At 55.8% G+C, this 14,716-nt stretch overlaps 1 protein-coding gene across 5 annotated transcripts in view; it reads right to left on the bottom strand.

The window, feature by feature from the left end:
• Window positions 1-14,716, bottom strand: part of SGCD (sarcoglycan delta) — a 223,031-nt gene that overhangs the window by 14,153 nt on the left and 194,162 nt on the right. For all 5 annotated transcript variants that reach the window (XM_055126794.1, XM_055126795.1, XM_055126791.1 and 2 more), the window contains one exon: window positions 2,547-2,619. In XM_055126794.1, coding sequence (XP_054982769.1) covers window positions 2,547-2,619 — 73 coding nt within the window. The remainder of the gene's footprint in view (window positions 1-2,546; window positions 2,620-14,716) is intronic.

Here is a 14,716-nt window from a genome sequence, read left to right as displayed (position 1 = left end):
ATCCCTGAGCATGGCTGGGCGTGGCCCAAATAAAACCACGATGACAGTGGTTGGGTGACATCCATGAGTCACCCAGCGGAGGACGGCAGACAGTCTGACCCCACTTTCTCCCGATGCCCTCACACGCCTGCCTTCTCCGTGTCTCCCGGCACGCTCTCCCCCATCACGCCACCTTCATCTCTGCTCTCTGGATCTCCCCAAGCCCAGGCTGCTGACCCCCCCCCCAGCACGGCACCTGCCCCCCAGGAAGGGGCTGTGGGTGCTGCCGCCTCATCCCAGAGAACTCCCGTCTCGGGCTTCTCAGAACAATCCCGCCTCACCCCTACGCAGGGCACACACATGTAGACCTCAGGTAGGGGCACCCCTGAGCTGCCCCCCTGTGGGCTGATGGCCACCCATCCTTAGCCCTCTGCACCCATCCCTCCACCCCGGAAGCCCCTCACCAGTCTGGGGCGGAGGAAGAAACTCTGGGACCTGATGTAGGCGGGTAGACAGGGAAGGGCCTGTGGCCGTGAACTCCTGGGCAGTAAGAAAACCAACAGCTCAAGGCTGCAAAGACCTTCGCCTTGCGGACACAGGAACCAAGGCCGGGTCAGGCGTCTCCTGGCCCAGAGACCCAGAGTGGGCTGGACACCCCCAGAAGGAACAAAGGCCGGGAAAGGAATCTCAGAGAGGACCATGGACCACTCCCAAACCTACCCCCTTAGCAACCACCCTAGCAACGGACTCTTTACCTGGCTAGAGAGACCCATGTGATGAGGCAGTTTGGGGGAAACCCTATAAAAGCCACCTGGGACACAAGAAGGGCGGGCATGTGCTGCGTGTAGCCCACCGGCCGAGCACATGTGGGGCCCGCATCTCCCCTCTGGTCATGTGGGCTGGGCTCTTTGGAGAACCCTGAGTTCTCTGTCTCTCTGTCTCTGTCTTCCCCTCCCCCCTCTTCTCTCTCCCTCCCTCCCTCTCCCCTTGGGGTGGGGGCTATGGCAATCACCAAGTCCCAGCTCTTGGTGCCCCGTCCATCCTGCAGTTCAAGAAAACACCCCCCCAACGCCCCTCAACACCCCCTGTGGGTATGAGCCCAGAGCCTGACTGCGAGCATCACCCTGGGACACTGTAACACAAGCCCCCAAGAAGGGAGGGTGCAACAAGGCCTTGAGGCCAGCAGAGGGCAGTCTTGTTCCTTTCCTGCTGCCACGGTGCCCCCGGTCTGCAGCATGCGGGACCAGGCACAGCAGATGGCACGTATGTGCCTTTCACACATGCACTGTCCGCGTGCTTGAGTCTGTCTGCCCATCCTCTCCCGCTGAGAAACACGCCCAGAGCCGAGCCCGGCTGACCCCTAGCGTCACACACCACCCGCCCGGCCAGGAGTCAGCCCTGAGCACAGAGCCGGTGGGTGGGTGGGTGGGTGGGTCCACCCTGGAGCCCCCCAGACAACACGATGCACCCACAGAAGTAAAGCACAGAAGTGCCCCGTCATCGCGCTACTCTACTACCCGGGACTTAGCCAAGAACACGAAACCAGCCATCGGAAAGACCTTTCATACGTATGCAGATTCGTGAGACCCGGAAACAACCCCAGTGCTCAGCTCTCTACGACGGGGTATCTAAAGCCTATCACACACACACACACTCACCACGCACTCGAACACCCTCAATCACACACATGCATACACACACTCGCACATGCACAGACACACACTCATACACTCACATACACACTCACACATGCATACACACATGTACACATTCATACACATGCACACACACTCACACATGCATACGCACATGCACACTTTCATACACATGCACACATATGCACGCTCACACATACACACTCACACACACAAATGCATACACAGACACACATATATACACTCATACACATACACACACATACATACACATGCACACACGCATATGCACACATACACTCGCACATGCATACACACTCACACACACACATACACTCTCACTCTCTCATGCAGCTAGATAGAAAAAAAATCAACCAATAGGATCCCATTACCTTGAACCTGACTGGACCAAAAGTGGATTGTTACAGAAATCAAACAGAAGAAAAAAATACATATGAAGGAGGGGCCGGAGCAACAGGACAGCAGGGAGGACATTCCCCCTGCATGTGCCTGACTGGGGTTCCATCCCCGGCACCCCAGAGGGTCCCCATGAACACCATCAGGAATGATCCCTGAGCACCACTGGGTGTGCCCCCCAGGCCCCAAACAGAAACCCAACCCAGCCTAAAGGAAGCAAGCACCGCCAGGAATAAGTCCTGAGGGCAGAGCCAGGAGCCACCCCTGAGCGCTGCCAGGGCAAGACTCCACAAGCAAACGCAAAAAGAAACAGTAACGAGACAGTTGCTCAGAACTTGCTCTCAGACCTGTTCCTTTCCCAAGTCGGAGAGGTCTGCAGAGCTGCCGTGCACACGTTCTGCCTGTAGAGGGCAGCATTCCCTAGGGAGGGGGACATATGTGGACCCGGTGCCTGGGCACGGAGCTGGGAGGGGGTTGGGGGCGAGAACAACTCACCTCAGCTCTTTGAAGGGGTCTGCCCTGACATTTGGCGTCTCGATGGATTTGGGGAACACGGTGCCTTCCGCTCCTGCAGGGACAAAAACACAGAGGTTGGAGCTCAGTGAGGGGACAGCAGGGCCCGGCCAGGGGGGACCCAGGGGAGGGAGGGCCCTGGAGCACAGGGCCAGGAGTACTAAGCGCTGAGCACCACAGGACAGGCCACGAGCCTCAAACAAGGATCAAGGCATGGAGTCTCTGTCTCGGCTTCACAGTGGAGCCAGGCCAAAGGAGGCGAGATGCTGAGATGAGGCCTGACCACAGAGAAGCTCGCCCCGTGGGTACCTGGGGACCAACGGTGGTGGGACCCCTCCCCAGGGGTGCACTAGACGGGAAGGGCCGGGGCCAGGGCCGTAGGACAGCGTGGAGGGCGCCTGCCTTGCATGTAGCTGACCCGGGTTCCATCCCCGGCATCCTGAGCCCCGCCAGGAGTGATTGCAGAGTGCAGAGCCAGGAGTGACCCCTGAGCACAGCTGGGTGTGGACCCAACCCCCCACCCCCACCTAAAAAAATGGGTTTGGCCTGAGGCCACCCCCCTTTTTTTTTTTTTAAACAGTGACCACAAAGCCCTGCTTGAATCATCAACATTCCTACCTCACCCCCAGGCCAGGTGACGCTGGCAACGCTCTGGTAATGTTTGGCAACGCTCTGCAGAAGGATGGGGCTTGGACAGGGGTCCTGGGAGACCCCACCTGGCCTCCTGGCCTGCTCCCCCAGAAGCACGAGCACAGCACTGGCCAGGAGCACTTTAAGCATGAGTCTTTCCCTGAGAGCATCTTTTTGTTTTTTTATCTTTTGAGCCACACCCGGCGATGTGCAGGGCTTCCTCCTGGCTCCGTGCTCATTCTTGGCTGTGCTCGGGGTTCTCTAGGGGAGGCCCGAGTGATAGTCCAGCGGGGAGGGCGTTTGCCTTGCACGCGGCTGACCTGGGTTCTATCCCCGGCATCCCGTTAGGGTCCCTGGAGTGCCACGAAGAGCGATCTCTGAGCACAACACCAGGAGGAAGCCCTGAGCACCGTCAAACCAAAATGAACAGAAAAGTGATTCCTGAGTGCGGAGCCAGCCAACAAATAAAAAATAAAATAAAGAAGAAAGAAATAGAACCAGGACCGGCCGTGTTCAAGGTAAAGGCTCTCCCCACTGTGCTCTCTCTCTAGCTCCCCGGAGCATCCTGAGAGGTGCCACGAAGCAGGGCAGGGGAGAGACGGCCGCACCGAGTGCCTGATCCCCGCCCCTTCCGCTTGCCAAGTCTCCGTCTTGACAGCTCATCTGTGCTGCGTCAGGAAGACGATGACTCTGGAAGCAGGTTTCAGGTCACCCGTGGCTCCATCTCTCATGCACACTCACCCGCATATGAGCACCCAGGGAGGCCGAGTGGGGGAAACGCCTGCCACGCAGGAGTCCCTCGAGACAGCATCCACAACCCCCCACGGCCACGGCCGGTCCAAACCTCCAACAGGCACATCGAGCCAAGCGCACTGGCCAGTCCAGGAACGTGACGTGGCTTTAGTTTCTTCTGTTTTGGGGCCACACCGGGCGATGCTCAGGGGCTACTCCTAGCTCTGCACTCAGGAATCACTCCTGGCGGTGCTCGGGGGACCCTATGGGATGCTGGGGATCAAACCCGGGTCGGCCGCGTGCAAGGCAAAGGCCCTCCCCGCTGTGCTATAGCTCTGGCCCCGATGTTCTATTTTTATATTCTTCTTTTAATTAAAAAGTCTTCCATCAAACCCACACCTATGGATGCCTCCATCTCCTTAGGGTGCTGGGAACACCCTTTGCCTTGGCACAGCATGGTTGGGGTCCTCAGTGGTGGCAAAAAAATGGGTCTATCAACCCTGGTCTGTCCCTCTCATCAGACGGGGCTCGCCCAGCTAGGAACCTGCAGGGACACAGCATGGGCTGTTCAGCGGTCAGGGGGGAATGCGGCGGGCACTGCCCCATCTGGCTCTGCCTTCCAGCAGCCCTCAACCCCACCCCCATGCTGGGAGCTGCTGGGGCAGAAGCAGAGCCAGAAGGCGGGGGTCTAGCCTTCCCCTCCTGCCTCCTCCTCCGCCTCCCTTCATCTTTCCCCAGGCCCTGCCCTGAGGCTCCGAGTCCTGCCCTTGCTCAATCTCTGTCCAAATCCCCCTCCAGGCAACCAGAGCTAATTCCCTGAGGGGCCCCGGAGCCACAGGACAGCGGAGGAGGGTGCCTGCTCAGCACATGCAGACCCGGGTTCGATCCCCGGCACCCATTAGGGTCCCCGGAGCACCAACAGGCGTGTGATCCCGGAGCACAGAGCCGGGAGGAAGCCCTGAGCATCGCCAAACCCAAACAAACACAAATTAGCTTCTGGCTTGCTCACGTCGGTGGTGTTTCCAGCACATATACCACCAGCCTGGTCCTGCGTGCTGAATTTCACACCCCAATTTCCTGTCTCCCGGCCCTTTCCGAGGCATCATCGGAACATCACGTGGTTCCGGTTCTCGGGGCTCCAGGCTTCCGGGTCCAAAGCGATGGGCAGTGGGCACCCGCTACACAGCCGAATGAGGCAAGAGCAGGTGGACACGAACACTGAGATTTTCCTGGTCACTCCCTGGCTGGGGTCTGAGCTCGGGGCTCTGGGCTGTGGAGCCGGGACCACCACTCCCTCCCGGCACCTTGGTCTCTGCTGGCTACATCCTCCCGCCGTCCCCCGCTGCGCCCCACTCCCACGCACAAGGAGATAAGGTCACAACGCTTCCCCCAGAGAAAGACACTTTCTCCCCCAGTCCGATCCGCTGCTGGATTTTTCACACAATCTCCCGCTTCTTCCCAGAGTAGACAATCACCCGCCTCCACCCCAATCCATTCTGGGCTAATGAATGATTCTCCCTTTTATTCCTTCAAAAAATAATAAAATAAAATAAAAAGCGCCTTCTATTAAAACCCATACCTCCGGATTCCTCCTCTTGACAGATTATAATTCACCGGCAATAAATGTTCATAAACAGTTTGAGTGAAAAATCCATAAAGCCATTCCAGCCTTATCTTAAGTCCCATTTAATGTCCCTCAGAAATGATTCCATCAATGTGTTTCCATTAGCTGGTTCTCTGCCGAGTCACTTAATTCCACCCCTGCCATCAGAGACTGATAAAACATGTGGCCGGCTCTGTAGTCGGAGTGAGGCCCCGTAAAGAACAGATGGATGGAGCCGTCTCACCTTCCAGGACAGGCAAGGGGAAAATTTGTCTCCATGCCCCCCGTCCCTGCCAAAAAAAAAACCAAAAAAAAAAAAAAAAACATCAGGGGCTGGAGTGATAGTATAGCGGGTAGGGCGTTTGCCTTGCACACGGCCGACCTGGGTTCAATTCCCAGCATCCCATATGGTCCCCCAGCACTGCCAGGAGTAATTCCTGAGCATAGAGCCAGGAGTAACCCCTGAGCATCGATGGGTTGACCCAAAAAGCAAAAAATAAATAAATAAATAAAAATAAACCAACTCACCCACCCTCAGACATAATCTCAAAGGCTCCCCATTGCCTCAGGAATGAATAAAGCCGGTTTCTCTGCTCGGGATCATGTGCTCAGGTCCAGGTCTGATCTGAGCCTGCCTTCACCACAAAGCCCAGCGTGTCAGGGGGCGTGGCATCCAGCCCATGAGATGCAGGATTGGGGGTTGGGGTGGGGAAAGGCTTCATTAAGTCACATGACCTCCCTCTCAGGACCCCTGGGTACCCACTGCTACGAATCGAAGGATGGACAAGAAGCATCACAATGAAGCTATTTCCCCCAACGCCACATTTTGATTTTGGTTTTTTGGGGGGTCATCCCTGGTGGTGCTCAGGGCTTCTTCCTGGCTCTGTGCTCAGGAATCACTCCTGGCGGGGTTTAGGGGATCCTATGGGGTATCAGGGATTGAACCCAGGTCAGCTGCGTGCAAGGCGACTTCTCATCTCACCTCCCCCCTCCCTGGGAAATAAATAACTCTGGACAGTGGAGGGAATGGTCAGTTAGGTTCGCTCTGGTTAAAGAGACAGGTGAAAGCAAACAGACATTAATCTCACCTAACTTGCATTAGCTTGGAAGGAATAACGGCTCAAAGATCAATGTGGTACTGGGTGTGAGAGGGGAGGAAGGTAGAAAACAAAATTCCATGAGCAGATAGAATATTTTCTTCGCAACTCTTCCAAACTCCAAAGATTGACCTAGGGCATCTTGACTTAACCCAAAAAAAATTTTTTTGGTTGTTTTTTATTGGGGGGGGTGGGCCACCCCTGGCTCTGTGCTCACTCCGAGTGGGGCTCAGGGGGCCCCTCGGGGCTGCCGGGGTTGGCGGGGAGCATCTTTCCAGCCCCAGGCATTTTAATTTTATCAGAGAACAAGCCACCACAGACTGGAGAGTGAATGCCCTGAGTCCAGCCCTGTGCTAAAAAAAGTTGGAACGTGGGGGCTGGAGCGATAGCCCAGTGGGGAGGGCCTTTGCCTTGCACGCGGCTGACCCGGGTTCGATTCCTAGCTTCCCATAGAATCCCCTGAGCACCGCCAGGAGTTAATTCCTGAGTGCATGAGCCAGGAGTCACCCCTGTGCATCGCCGGGTGTGACCCAAAAAGCCAAAATAAATAAATAAGTTGGAACGCTTATGGAGCCAGGCCGGCTACAGGGGCTGGAGGGGGACATGGGCTTGGCGAGAAAGATTGGGCATGGAGGAAGACTCACGCTGACCAGAGGGAGGGCTGTGGGCAGAGACAGCGCTGGGCCAGGAACCAAATCTGGGCCATGGTACCGTGAGACTCAGACCAAGCCCGAGTGCGGCCAAGACAGGCAGCAGAAATGAGAAAAGCCAGGTGGGGCCTCAGGTTCAGTTATGGGAACTGAAATAGATTCAGTTTCCCAGCAATGAAACAATGTGTCACTGGCCAACCTGAACCTGCCTGGGAAAGCTCCTGGGCCCAGCAAGCGGGCCCAGTCAATCAATTCTCACAAGGCCCCCAGAACTTGCCTTTTGTTAACAGTGAAAGAATGAGTAGCCTTTGACTACAGATGACTGGTTAAAGAAACTCTGGTACATCTATACAATGGAATACTATGCAGCTATTAGAAAAGATGAAGTCATGAACTTTGCACATAAGAGGATCAACATGGAAAGTATCATGCTAAGTGAAATGAGTCAGAAAGAGAGGGACAGACATAGGAAGATTGCGCTCATCTGCGGAATATAAAATAACAGAGTAGGAGACCAATATCCAAGAATGGTAGAAATAAGTACCATTAGGTTGGCTCCATGGCCTGGAAGCTGGTCTCACATGCTGGGGGAAAAAGGCAGCTCAGATAGAGAAGGGAACACCAAGTAAAATGTGGTTGGAGATCCCTCGCGGGAAGGGAGATGCGTGCTGAAAGTAGACTAGAGACTGAACACGACGGCCATTCAATGCCCCTATTGCAAACCACAACACCCAAAAGGAGAGAGAGAGATCAAAAGGGAATACCCTGCCACAGAGGAGGGTGGGGTGGGGTGGGGGAAACGGGATTGGGGGGTGAAGGGATACTGGGTTTATTGGTGGTGGAGAACGGGTACTGGTGGAGGGATGTGTTTGCGAACATTGTATGCGGGAAAAACAAGCTCGAAAATGTGTGAATCTGTATCTGTACCCTCATGGTGACTTACTAATTAAAGACTAAAATAAATTAAAAAAAAAAAAAGAATGAGTAGCCTTTGTAACGATAAACTGCTAGTGGAAACTATTGTTTAACTGTTGCCTAGACACTTGCCAAAACACCTTGGTTTGGTAACGAAGGATGATTTCTTTCCACAACAATGAGGCGTGTGCTGCTTCTGTAATCAAGCCCTGTAGAAACCGCTCGCCCCGGGAGGTCGGGGTCGCTGTCAAGAGACCGCTCTGTGGGTGAGACAGTTGACCCCAGTTAGCTGCAACCAAACTCCTTTTGCTTTTGCATTATCGTGTTCGTGTCTCTGTCCGTCTCGCTACTTGGGACCCCACCGTCCCGGGCTTAACATTCCCGGGGGGGGGGGGGGGCGGGAAACAGAATTCACAGTTAGGTTGGAGCCAAACACAAAACTCCCCCTTTGCCTGTTCGTTCTGCTTGGGACCGAAGGGCGGCCGGCAGATGGAACAGTGACCACATGACCTTCCCAGAATCGAAGACCACCCTGTCCCCAGCGTGGATGACAAGGCTGATGGCCCACCCGGACAGGAAGCCCCAGGCTGCGTTCCCTGCTTCCTCACATCCGTCCCCTGCAGGTAACTGGCCAGACCCAACACAGCCGGCGCACTGGTCTCGGTCCCCTTCTCCCCGTTTCCCGCCCACAACAACTTAAAAGCCCCCAGGGCGCGGCTCTGCCCCACCTCATCAGAGATTCCCAGAGTCCACCAGAGAAATTCTACTTCCTTCGCTTCATTTGCCTGTCACTCTGTCTGCCCGGATGGGGCTCCCAAATCGATCCTCTCCCTCTTCACAGTGCTCAGAAGCGGCTACCGTGCCACGTGGAGGGGGGGAAAAAGCGATCTGTGAATTCAAGTCACCTTCATCTCCCTGAGAATGTCCCAAGAGCTTCTGGGGGTCCACTATGCCTGCGGGTCAATGCTTCCAACTTTCGGAGAATGGATGGAGCATTAATGTAGCCTAGAACCTTCGGTTTCAGTGTCCAGCTTGATGGGAGGGGAGAATAATAAGAACTTCCTGAGGCCGGGGTGATAGCACAGTGGATGCTGCTGGCCCTGCATGCGGGTTTGATCCTTGGCATCCCCAGACAGTCCCCCGAGCCCAGCCAGGAAGTGAGCCCTCAGTGCAGCGCCAGGAAGAAGCCCTGAGCATCACCAGATGCTGCCCCCAAACAAAGAAGAACTTCTCTAGGGGCCAGAGAGGTAGCTCAGTGGGCAGGGCGCTTGCCTTAGACACAGCCAACGTGGTGGGTTTGATCCCCAGCAGCCTACAGGGTCCTCTGAGCCTCTCCAGGAGTGATTCCTGGGCTCTGAGCACCGCCAGATGTGCTCCCCTGTTCCAAAAAAGAAAAAAAAAAAAGGAGGGAAAGGAAAAAAAAAAGATTTCTTTGTGTCGACTTCTCCATCATCCATTTATCTGCTGGACAGATAATGCCATGGGCACCTGCTAGGAACCAGGCCCTCAAAGTCTGATTTTACAATTTTTTTTTCCTTTTTGAGTCACACCCATGTGTGACTTGAGTCACACGATGCACAGGGGTTACTCCTGGCCCTGCACTCAGGAATTACTCCCAGCGGTGCTCGGGGGACCCTATGGGATGCTGGGAATCAAACCCGGGTTGGCCCCGTACAAGGCAAATGAGCCCCCCACCCACGCTGTGCTATCACTCCAACCCCTATTTCACAGACAGAAAACATCTGCCTTCACGCACGTGAATACGTGAATGGTAGAAGAACAGAAGGAAGTGCGTCCCCTGCAAACGGCCTCGCCGCTTCGCCAAAGGCCACGTGCTATGAGAGGGAGGGACTGTCCAGAAACATCCGTGTGGAGGGCAAAGACACTGTGTGTGTGTGTGTGTGTGTGCGCGCGCGCGCATGTGTCTGTGTGTGTGCACGTGTCTGTGTGTGTGCACGTGTGTGTATGTGCGTGTGTGTATGTGCGTGTGCACGTGTGAGTGTGTGTACGTGTGTGTGTGTGTGTGTGTGTGTGTGTGCGCGGAGGGGGAGGCGGACGGCACCCTGATGTCAGTCTTGGCGGGCATCATGTGGCTGTATGAGTGCTGGGGTCAGTGTGGGCAGCCTGGGAGTGGACCAGTAGGTCACTATGGAGAGCAGACCTCCCCCCCAAGCCCCCCCAGACCACAGAGATGATGCCTTGTGCCCCTCCACCCCCACCCCCACCACTGCAGGCCCCTCCGGGTTCCTCCTGACCCCCTGGCATGGAGGGAGGGAGAGGGAGGGAGAAGGCAAGAGTGTCTGAGCAATCTGCCCCCCGCAGTTGGAGAGGAAGAGAGCCCCCCAGTCCAGGGGGGGATGTGTGTGACAGCTTTGGAGCTTTCCGGGCTTGGAGGAAGGAAGTGGCAGGAGCAGATGGGGGTGCTGGGCCTTCCTGGGGAGAAGGTAATTGTGGCGTCACAAACAGTGGCCACGGCCGACGGATGGACACAGAGAGCGAGGAGAGGAGGAGGGGACGGGGGCACCCAAGGGGCCACGGAAGGGGGAACCAGCTGGCGGGCGAGCAGAGGGTGGGGGCAGCCTGACGCAGGCTGGCGGTGGCCACGCAGAGGGGCCGTGCTGACCCTGTGACTTTTTTTTCCTTTTGGGCCACACCTGGTGATGCTCAGGGGTTATTCCTGGCGGTGCTCGGGGACCCTATGGGATGCTGGGAATTGAACCCAGGTTGGCCGAGTGCAATGCAAACGCCCTCCCCACTGTGCTATCGCTCCAGCCCCTGAGCCGGTGACTCTTCTCCCCCCATCCACACCCTTGGGCCTGAGCACCAAGGGCCCCGGGGCCCCAGTGTCCACTTCCTCAGGCGACAGGACAAACTGGCCTGATCTCTGTACCTGCTCACCTCCCCGGCGCCTCTGGGGCGGGGGCGGGCAGGGCCCTTTGCTCCAGGGATGGGTAAGTGGTGGCAGACCAATTAAGGAGGGGGGGCCTGGGACAGGCGGGGAGGGGGAGGATCTTGAGAGTTTCCGGAAGGAAGGGATGGCAGGGTGCAGAGGGGCCCGTGACCCTCCCCACCCCAGATTCAGGATGTCAGATCTGGAAGTCAGAGGCCCCTTCTGTGGGCTGGGCAGACGCGTGGGGGAGTTGAGATGCTTAAGAGATTAATCGGAGACTCCAGCAGAGGGGATGGACCAGGGGCTGGTGGCCTGGCCCTCCCCGTAACCCCTGCTGATCTCTGCCACCTCCCTGCCGTGAAGCGTGCTCTGAGATGAACCCACCCTAGAGATTTCCCCCGACGCCCACGAGACCCCTGGATAGGCGGCAGCCGTGCTGGGTCGATGCGCAGAGGCGGGCAAATGCCTGGAAGTGCCGGCCCTTGCCCCTCGCAGGGCTCTTGGCTGAGATAATCAATGGGCCGGGGATGGAGACCGGGGCTCGCAGCGGCGAGGCTGTGACCCCCGACCCCCTGCTTCTCTCCTTATGTCTGTCTGGTTTCCTGCCTCCGACCCCTTCACCCCATTCCTGCAACACTGCCCGTCTCCCCTGGGGAGGGGCCCGCTGGGGTGGTGGTGGGAGCTGCGGGGCTGAGCGGGGCCCGGGGACACCGTCTGCTCCGGTCTTTCCTGCTGCACCAGGCTCGGCAGGGGGGAACTCTGCTCATAGTGTGTGGGTGTGAGTGTGTGCGTGTGTGCATGTATGTGTGTGTGTGTGTGCATGCGCGCATGCATGCTTATGTGTGTATAAGTGAGTGTGTGTGCTTGTGTCTGTGTGTATATCTGTGTGTGCGCTTGTGTCTCTGTGTGAATTTGTGTGTGCTTGTGTGCATGTTTTGTGTGTTATCTGTGTGTGTCTGTGTGAATTTGTGTTTGCTTATGTGAGTTTGTGTACCTGTGTGTGAGTGTGTGTCTGTATGTTTTTGTGTGTGTATGCACTTGTGTGTGTGCGCGTGCTTGTGTGTATGAGTGTATGTGCTTGTATGTGTGTGTCTGTGTGTGTTTGTGTCTGTGTACTTGTGTGTGTGTTCTTGTGTGCGTCTGTGTGTGCGCTTGTGTGTGATTTTGTGTGTATGCTTGTGTGTGTGTCTGTGTCTGTGTGTAGACTATGTGTCTGTGTGAATTTGTGTGTGTGCTTGTGTGTGTGCTTCTGTGTATGAGTGTGTCTGTGTGTTTGTGTGTGTGCTTCTGTGTGTGTGCCTGTGTGTGTATGTGCTTGTGTGTGTGCTTATGTGTATGTGAGTGTGTGTCTGTGTGTTTGTCCATGTGCTTGTGTGTGTATGTGAGTGTGTCTGTGTGTGTTTGTGTGTGTGCTTCTGTGTGAGTGTGTGCCTGTGTGTGTATGTGCTTGTCTCTGTGTGTGTGCTTATGTGTATGAGTGTGTGTCTGTGTGTTTGTCCATGTGCTTGTGTGTGTATGTGTGTGTGCCCAGCCTTGTGCCATCTCCATGCGCCGTGGCCAGGCTGACGATGTCTGAGACCTCTCGAGTGAGCTGTGAAGCCCAGAGATAGGTCGCAGTCAGCTGCCCGGTGCCGGGAGAGAGCAGGGCCCCGGGACGGTGGGGTCTCTCCTAGGTGAGGGGGCTGTGCCCAGCTCCGGGCAGGAGCTTTCCCCCTGCTGACGCCTCTCCTGTCACCCCCCAGCCCTGCACCCGCTTCCCAACTGCCAGCTCACCAGAGCTCCCAGAGCTACCAAGTAGCAGAGCTCTGGGGAAGGAAAAACCACGGAAAAGGACCCAGGAGCCTTAGGGAACCACCCGTCCCATGTCCTGGGGAAAATAAAAAAAAAAAAGTTCACGCCATGATTAAATGCCTATAAATCTTGTGCTAATGTAAACGGCATGAGATCTAATTAAAAAATGTTTTCCGATGGATCATCGCGTAACTCGGATAATGAGCAGCCCGGTGGCGGCGGGGGGAGGTATTTGAGGCCCAGAGTGTAAACAGAGCGAGGGAGCTGACTGCTCACCTCAGGAGCGCACCTTGTCGCTCCGCGTCCGGGTGTACCGCGCGGTCACGCAGGTCGCAGGTCCTTGTTAAAAGTCACCAAAACCTTTCCTTCCCCCCGGGGGTCTGAGACCCCATCCCTGCCCACCTCTCACACACCCGCCCTCAGCTTCCGCAGCTGATGTTCCTTCCATTGTTTTTTTTTTCCTTTTAGATTTTGGACCATCCCCAGTGGTGCTCAGGGATCACTCCTGGGGCTTGGGGGGCCCTTTGGGATGCTGGGAATCACACCAGAGTTGGCCGCGTGCCAGTCACACACCCTCCCTGCTGGATTATGGCCCCAGTCCCTGAGTTTTTGGGCTTTTTAAAATATTTCACCTACAGTTGCTTCAGCTCTGTCACTGCTGATGGCTGTTTTCTCGTTTCCCCTCCTGCACTCTCTTGTAGCTGTGCACCTTTGTTCGTGTTGGGGCCACACCCGGTGGTGCTCCGGGATCACTCCTGGTGGGCTTGGGGGAACCATGTAGGATGCTGGGGATGGAACCCAGGTCGGCCACGTGCCAGGCTAGCGCCCTACCCACTGAGCCATCTCTCTGGCTCTGGAAACGCTCATTTCCGCAGCCCGGGGCGCGTTCACCCAGCTGGGGGGGTGGTTACTGGGGAGCTTCCTTTTCGCACGCTGACAGAGCAAAGCAGACGCCCCTCCTGCTGCAGGGGGCGACTTTACGAGGACTCCTGCTCCAAGGAGGGAGCACCAGGAACCCTCAGCAGCGACCCCCCTCCCCGCACACACCCCAGCCCTGCCCCAGCCTTCGAGGGACGGAAACCTCTGCAGCCCCCAGGGCCCTGTCTCGGGGGACGGGCGCAGAAATGGGACCCCAGGGTGAAACCAGAGTATGTGTGGACACCCCGGAACACCCTGCCCGTTGCACAATCAAGGTCTAAGGGGACCCGAGAAGCCCCCGGAAGGCCTGGGCAGTGTCCCGTGCCATAGGCACACACACACACACACACACACACACACTCATGTATACACTCATATACTCTCACACACATACACACTCATACACACACTCACATATACACTCACACTCACATAGTCATAGACACACACGTACACTCACACTTATACACACACACACTCATATACGCACTCACACTCATACACTCATATACACTCTCACACACATACATACTCATACACACACTCACATATACACTCACACTCACATAGTCATACACACTCACACACATACACTCACACTCATACACAAACTCACACACTCACACATACACACACATACTCATATATGCACTCACATTCATACACACTCACATATACTCTTACACACATACACACTCATACACACTCATATATACACTCACACTCACAGTCATACACACTCACACACATACACTTACACTCATACACATACTCACATACTCATATACACACTCATATGCACACACTCACACATACACACTCACACACAGACACACACAAACTCATATACACACTGACACATATACACTCACATGCACAAAATAAACATACATATACACACAATACTCAACACTCACAACTCACAT

The sequence above is a fragment of the Sorex araneus genome, chromosome 2 (assembly GCF_027595985.1).
Source record: "Sorex araneus isolate mSorAra2 chromosome 2, mSorAra2.pri, whole genome shotgun sequence".
Classification (NCBI taxonomy): Eukaryota; Metazoa; Chordata; class Mammalia; order Eulipotyphla; family Soricidae; genus Sorex; species Sorex araneus.
The sequence above is the reverse complement of the archived record's forward strand: the minus strand, read 5'-3'. Positions and strand labels throughout refer to the sequence as shown.